Source organism: Heterodontus francisci, chromosome 14 (assembly GCF_036365525.1).
Source record: "Heterodontus francisci isolate sHetFra1 chromosome 14, sHetFra1.hap1, whole genome shotgun sequence".
In the NCBI taxonomy this organism is placed as follows: Eukaryota; Metazoa; Chordata; class Chondrichthyes; order Heterodontiformes; family Heterodontidae; genus Heterodontus; species Heterodontus francisci.
The window spans coordinates 44653666-44661548 of record NC_090384.1 but is presented as its reverse complement, the minus strand read 5'-3'; the positions used below and the strand labels follow the sequence as shown (position 1 = coordinate 44661548).

The 7883-nt window shown below is 50.6% G+C and overlaps 1 protein-coding gene across 1 annotated transcript in view; it reads left to right on the top strand.

Annotated features, from left to right (window-relative positions):
- The first annotated feature begins 458 nt into the window (after nucleotides 1–458).
- The window catches only part of hps5 (HPS5 biogenesis of lysosomal organelles complex 2 subunit 2), a 60058-nt gene continuing 52633 nt past the window's right edge, over nucleotides 459–7883 (top strand). Inside the window, exons 1-2 of the mRNA XM_068046106.1 lie at nucleotides 459–554; nucleotides 5734–5948. Coding sequence (XP_067902207.1) covers nucleotides 5844–5948 — 105 coding nt within the window. The 5' untranslated portion in view covers nucleotides 459–554; nucleotides 5734–5843. The remainder of the gene's footprint in view (nucleotides 555–5733; nucleotides 5949–7883) is intronic.

The window sequence follows — 7883 nt, the reverse complement described above, 5'->3', positions numbered from 1 at the left end:
ATATGGAGGATGTATATCATAAAAATTAAGAATATAAAGTACTTAATACCCTTATGGCCAATTAAGCCCTTTCTCCTCCTACATATCTATAATATGACCAATCTATTGAGGGAAGGAACCAACCATCCACAAAACTCCAAGATAAATTAATTTTTCTTTCCGCATGTGGTATAAAATTCAACGAAAGTTCTAAACATTATTCATGGATTCAGTACAGAATTGCATCAGTTAGTGTGTTCCTGCTTTCTGCAGCCAGGAAGATCCCAGTTAATGACCTGGTTTGTAATGTTGTTGAATCTCAGCTGGAAAGGTTAGCATCACTCGGCTGGAGAAAACAGACTTTGATGGGATCTTGTCCACGGCTTCGGGGTGAGAAAAGCGCCTTCTTGGCGGTGATGCCTCAGGTAGTTGAAGAGCCCGGGGCGGGTCATTCGGAGGTTGGGCCCCGGGGCGGGGCCTATCTCGGGAAGTCGGCGGCTGGGGCGGGCCCTGGGCTGGTTGGGGGACTGATTGGAGTCGGACAGGAATGGACCAGCTGTGCGGCCCGGCGTCAGGTAGATGCAGGCGGTGTCCGGGGAGAGGGACAGCGGGCTTGGCTCCGATGCGACGGTCACGGACAGGGCGCCGGTTATCGAGGGCGGCCCTGGGCCGGGTAATCCCCTGAAACCGTTGCTGGGAAAAGCCGCTCCTCGGCCTGTCCCGGGCCCGCAGCCTTTCCACAATCTCCGTTGTCGCCAAAACCCGTGACCTGAATGAGCCTGGAACACGGAACTGACCCCCCCCCCCCGGGGACACTGTCACACTGTCCCCCCGGGACAGACTGTCTCTCCCCCCCCCCCCCCCCGGGACAGACTGTCTCTTCCCCCCCCCCCCCCCCCCGGGGACAGACTGTTCCCCCCCCCCCCCCCCCCCCGGGGACACTGTCCCCCCGGGACAGACTGTCTCTCCCCCCTGCCCCCCGGGACAGACTGTCTCCCCCGGGGACAGACTGTCTCTCTTCCCCCCCCACCCCCCGGGACAGACTGTCTCTCCCCCCTGCCCCCCGGGACAGACTGTCTCTCCCCCCTGCCCCCCGGGACAGACTGTCTCCCCCGGGGACAGACTGTCTCCCCCGGGGACAGACTGTCTCTCTTCCCCCCCCACCCCCCGGGACAGACTGTCTTCCCCCCCCACCCCCCAGGGGACAGACTGTCTCTTTTCCCCCCCCCCCCGGGGACAGACTGTTACACTGTTCCCCAATGCACCCCCCCCCCCCCCCGGGACAGACTGTCTCCCCCGCCCCCCCCGGGACAGACTGTCTTCCCCCCCCGGGGACAGACTGTCACACTGTCTCCCCCCCCCCCCCCCTCCCCCGGGGACAGACTGTTACACTGTTCCCCAATGCACCCCCCCCCCCCCCTGGGACAGACTGTCTTTCCCCCCCCGGGGACAGACTGTCACACTGTTCCCCCCCCCCCCCCCCCCAGGGACAGACTGTCACACTGTTCCCCAATGCCCCCGCCCCCGGGGACAGACTGTCTCCCCCGCCCCCGGGGACAGACTGTCTCCCCCGCCCCCGGGGACAGACTGTCTTCCCTCCCCGGGGACAGACTCACACTGTCCCCCCTCCCCTCCCCCGGGGACAGACTGTCTCCCCCGCCCCCGGGGACAGACTGTCTCCCCCGCCCCCGGGGACAGACTGTCTCCCCCGCCCCCGGGGACAGACTGTCTTCCCCCCCCCCCGGGGGACAGACTGTCACACTGTCCCCCCCTCCCCTCCCCCGGGGACAGACTGTCTCCCCCGCCCCCGGGGACAGACTGTCACACTGTCTCTTCCCCCCCCCCCCCCCTCCCCTGGGGACAGACTGTCACACTGTTCCCCAATGCCCCCCCGGGGACACTGTCCCCCCTGCCCCCCGGGACAGACTGTCACACTGTCCCCCCTCCCCCCCCCCCCGGGACAGACTGTCTTCCCCTGGGGACAGACTGTTACACTGTTCCCCAATGCCCCCCCCCCCCCCCCCCCGGGACAGACTGTCTTCCCCCCCCGGGGACAGACTGTCACACTGTCTCCCCCCCCCCCCTTTCCCCCGGGGACAGACTGTCACACTGTCCCCCCCCCCCCCCTTTCCCCCGGGGACAGACTGTCACACTGTCCCCTCCCCCGGGGACAGACTGTCACATTGTTCCCCAATGCCGCCCCCCCCCCCCCCCCCCCCCCCCGGGGACAGACTGTCACACTGTTTCCCCCCCCCCCCCTGGGGACAGACTGTCACATTATGCCCCACCTTGGGGTTATGCTGTCTCCCACCCGGCCCCCCTGGGACACACTGTCTCCCTCAAACCCCTCCCCCGGCACACACTGTTCCCCCTCCCCCTCCCCTTGGGGTCATGATGACTCCCCCCCCCCCCCCCCCCCCACCTCCCAGGGAGACGCTGTCTTCTCCCCCTTCCCCCGCCTCCCAGGGAGACGCTGTCTCCCCAAAACCCCCGGAACACATGGTCTCCCCCTTCCCACCCCTTCCCCTGCCTTGGGGTCTTGCTGTCTCCCCCCACCTCCCTGACCCCCAGTGACACACTGTCACACTGTTCCCCATTCCCTGGGTCACACTGTGTCTCCTGTCCCCCCACCCTTGACATATTGTGATGTGTATGTATCTATACTTAGTTTACACTGGTGCACCTGCTATCAGAGAGCCTCTTCCTCACCCCAATGCCCTTGTGATATTCCCATCCTACTCACTGTGGCATGTTCCACCTTCCTAACCCTCTCACTCTGGATATCTTCTTTTCTTTCTCTCTCCTTCCCCCCCGCCCCCCGCAGCTGTGGGATTTAATGTCTCCCTCAGTTCAGCAAGCGTCACCTATCCCATTCCCTGATCACTGATGGGATATTTCCAGGCTTTGCATTGACTTTATAACTGTACAACACCCTGCTCACTAGAGATATTCCACCCTCCCCAAGACTTCGACAGCAAGTGTCATCCTTCCCACTGCTGCAAGGGTGTGTCATAGTTTGCTATTCATTCTGTTGGTGTGGTTATTGTGATTGTTCCCACACTCTTCATCTGAGAAATCCCACTGTCCTGCGCTGTCCATGTGAGATATGCTGCCCATCCTTTCGGTTTTAAGAACATAAGAACTAGGAGCAGGAGTAGGCAATTCAGCGCCTCGAGCCTGCTCTGCCATTCAATACGATCATGGCTGATCTCATCTTGGCCTCAACTCCACTTTCCTGCCCGTTCTCCACAACCCTTCAACCCATTACTCATTAAAAATCTGTCCATCTCCTCAAATTTACTCAATGTCCCGGCATCCACCGCACTCTGGGGTAGTGAATTCCACAGACTCACGACCCTTTGAGAGAAGTAATTCCTCCTCATCTCTGTTTTAAATCTGCTACCCCTTATCCTAAAACTATGACCTCTCGTTCTAGATTGCCCCACCAGAGGAAACATCCTCTCTACGTCTACTTTGTCAATCCTTATTTGTTTACCGTGAAATATTCTGACTGCCTGTTCCTTGCCATGTATGGGACATCTTCCCTTCTCCCCCCACCATATTGCCTGCTTGTGTGATATAATGACCCCAACATGACTCTAGCATTGCTTGTATGTGCTATATACAGCCCCACCTTGCATTGTTTTTGTGGGATATTAACTCTCACATGACCTGAATGTGGGATATTCTTTGCTGTCTTTGTGCCAAATTTGGTCTCCTGACATTGCTCATGTGCAGTATCTAGTTCCCTGCATTGCCTCATGTGATATTCAGCCTTTCTGTGCAGTTGGTGTGTGTACGTTCTCCTGCACTGAAGATGTGTAGGGTAGCTATATGCCTGCAGTCACCAGCTGTTCTGCCTGTGTGTGCAATACTGGGCCCACTGAGCTGTCTATATCTGGAATATCTGTCTTGTGTGTCAGATGTCAGACCCCCCCCCCCCCCGATGCTGCTTTTCCGGTGCTTGTTGATGTTTATATTTTGTTTGAAGATTTTTTTTAAAACAGTAATGGAGTATTACTCAGCTGGTGGATTTGGTTGGTGTGGGCTGTGTTTGACCAACTGGTTTGGTAGAATTCTTGTTGGCTCTGTTAGACAGCATGGGGCAAAGGTGGGTCAGCTGCTGTGGGGCCTGTGTTGAGCCACTGTTTTTTAGTAGTCAGTTTTTACTGTAAGAGTATAGTTTAATACCTGTTGTGCCATTGCAATGCTGTTAGGATGCAAGCTGTGTAACCAGTACGAGGAAGAAAATGGATGTCACATGCAGCTGCTGTAGGAACCAAGATTAAAAGTCTCAAAGGGCTTTTCACAGCAACTAATTACTTTCCTAAAACTAGAATCATAAGACCCTGCTACCCAGGGCCTCTAGTCATGTGAACATGGCAGACAGGAAAAGACCAAATGGTCCATGGAATTTATTTCACACAGTCATGATGCAACTGAGCATTAGGATTCCAGTGTTCCTGGCAACCCGCCCCAACCCACTAGCAGCTACCTCACCATTTGGGAGAGGCAAAAGGGCAGGTTTTAAATAAACCTATGTCAATTTAGGGGAAAATGAATCTGTAATTTCTTCTCTAACCCCCGAAGGCGATCAAACTGGGTTCCAGGAATCCCATTGTGTGTGCAAGGCACATTGCCCAGTACCTCATCTGCCTTTTACATGCTGTGACATCACTACACGCAGGAAACCATCCAGCTCTCTGTGCCAAACTTGCACTCGCTGCACGAGTTGGAAATTTGTTTCATAGGTCAATGACCCTCTGAAAAAATCTCCGGGCATCTAATTTATTTCTACATTTGAGTACCTTATACGGGCACCCTAGGCATACAAATCTTTGTATTGTTTGTAGAGGTTTCCACAATGCCATATTCCAGATTATTAATAAAGATTGTGAGGAGCAGTAAACCTAACACTGATCCCTGTGGGACTCCAATCGTGACCAGTCTGCACTCTCGACCACTACCATTAATAACAATCTTATGTATATGATAATGTAAACAATTCCTTATCCAGTCCAAGATTTGCCTGCCAATGCCACAAGATTCCAACTTATTAAGTAGTCTAAAGTCCGTAAGAGAACCTAGCTGAGCATCTACAGATTGACATCTCTGCTCTGTGCCCATCTCTGCTTTACCAATGTTGCTGGGATGGGGTGTTAGATCTATTTTAAGCTCCTGCAGCATTCCCTGTGCTCCTGTTGCACTCGCTGGGGTTCATTTTAACTTTTGGCGATATGTACTTTAGTGGAAAGGAAAATCGGGGCAGTATAATAGGCGACCGATCCAATATTACCTGTTTTACACTATAACCAAATGTTGAAAGAATTTGTCTTTATAAATGCCGTTGCCTGAATGGGTTCACTTATTTCCGCGTACACTTTCTCTGGGATAGTTCTCTGTTTTTCCCAGGCCCTATTGTGTGGGCATGCTCTTGTCTTTAGGATGTGGTTATTTGCATGCTTGTGATTGGAAGTTGTTCTCTTTTCGATTTGTGCACCCATGACTGGGAATGGAAAGGGCATACTATTATCTCTGGCCACTCTTGCTTTAATGGTCAGGGAGGGTGCATTCATGCCTTGCTTCAAATTTGCCATTTTCTCTGCTGCCGTTAGCTAGTAATGGCTAATTTTTACACTTTTTAAAACCATTTTGTCTGAGATAATTATAAATTGTGCTGTTCTGGGGGAGGAGTAGACTTTTTGACTAAAGTCGAATTGGTTACAAGTGATTCTGTCTATTTACTATCCACAGCATGAACATGAAGTATCTATAATAGACTGTGAACAAGATTACAGAGGCTGCAAATCATATCTTTTGCCAGTTTTCTTATTTCTACTGAAACGTATACACGCACCCTTGTAATGTCGCTGCTGATGCTCCCAGAATCATGTAGCCATGTCCTGGCTGAGATGGATTCACTGGATCCCCTGTTATCTGCTCTACGGCTAGATTCGAGCAGACTGAAGGTAAGTTATAGAAGGGCACATGTAGCACTGCTCTCGTTAAGTTAAAGGCTGATGTTCTCTATTTTATGGGAGACAAGTTGGGTGATTATATTGGTCCAGGGTGAAGCTGTGTTGAACTGCTTAGATTATTGGGTAATACTAAGGTCTGTTTTGTGTTGCTGTAGTTCGGGTTTTTTGTCACTAGTGGCTGTCAGGATCCAGTGGGAATTATAGAGCTTCCCTTCGAGATGGATAGTGATGCAGCATTACAATCAACTCCACAGGTGCAACTGTTTGCAACTACCTTTCCTTCAGGTCCTATATTCTGGGCCTGTGAAATAATTCAGCACCAGTGACTGCTGGAAAAAAAGCCTGGAAGGAAAATAGCACAGTGATCCTGTTACCGATAAAGACCAGCGTGTACCCTCCTGTTATAGTGGAAGGGTGGGTTGCTGAACTGAACGCACACTAATCTGCCACTGGTGTTCATGTACTATGCAGCCTCCTGTTACAGGTAAAGATTAATGTACAATATCCCTCCTGCTAAAGATTGTGACATGGGAATGTCATTAGTTGAGAAGTAAGTGACAGTGAGTACAGGAGAGTAGAGATAAAGGGTTCGTTTTCTGATTGGCAAGATGTGACAATTGGTACTCTCAAGCAACCGTACTGGGGCCTTAGCCTTTCACCATTTAGATAAATTACTTGAGTGGAGGATTAGAAGGTTATATATCTATGTTTGCAGGTGACACTAAGTTAGCAGGTACAATAAGCTTTGTAGATGGGAGCGGGAAGTTGCAAAGGAACATAGACGAGTGAGTAGGAAAAACTAGCAGATGTGGGGAAGTTTAAGGTTATCTACTTTGAATCTGAAAAAGATAAATCGAATATTAATAGAGTGAGATGAGCGACAAAGGGATTTAAGGGTCCATGTACAAGCATCATGAAAAGCTAGTGCACAGATATAAAAAGTAATCAAAAAGGCAAACAGAATGTGTGCCTTTATCTCAACGGGGCTAGAATACAAAGCAGTGAAACTGATGCTTCAATTGTGCAGAGCTCTGGTCACACCTCATCTTGAGTACTGCGTTCAGTCTGGGCACGAACCTCAGGAAGGATATATTGGCATTTGAAGGATGCAGTGCACATTTATCAGAATGTGTAACGACCAATTAGCTCATGGTTTATATTCATATTTTGGAAGTCACTTTTAGTTTTGGGGAATTTAAATGTTTGGCTATAATATAATTAAATTCTAGAATTGAAAAAGGTTGCAGAATCACCGAAAAGATTTTATTTCAAAGATTTTTCCATGTGTGCTCACGAGGACAGAGTTTGAGAGGGAAGAGCCATAAAACAGCAAGTGGGCTTGTTTAGTTGAAGAACTATAGCTGGAAAACTTGGAAGGAATTGCCCTGTCATTGCTCGCAGTATTAATTAGTTATGTGGGTATTCAGATTTGGAGGTAATTAGCTTAAATTGCTATCTGGGACATCTGACGTGTATCGTATTGCTGTGGAGATAGATGATGCAGGGAGGTGCCTAGTGGCCATTGCTTTACCTCTGTTTTGCTCACAGAAAGGCATTTGGCTCTGGACTGAGGAGCAAAGAGGCCATCAGGAACCAGGGGTGTTTCTGATTTGCCTGAGGGCCATGCTCAGGCTGGAAAATTCAGATTCGTGAGGTGTTAAAGGAGAACTGGAGGGTTTGCCTAGCAGATGCTAGAGGGAGAATCCCCAAGAAATCTCATACCTCGGAGGATAACTGGAAACTAAGGAAAACCAAAGTGAATTCCTAAGAGCTGGGTACACTTTGGATTGGTCTCAGGAGAAGTGAAAGAACCGCCAAGATCCTCTAAAGTATAGGGGAACTCTTGGGTGGAAGTAAAAGTCAAACATGAGTGTTCTGTTAAAATTTTAAGTTTAAGGTATAAATGAGTTGAAATTATAGTGTTAA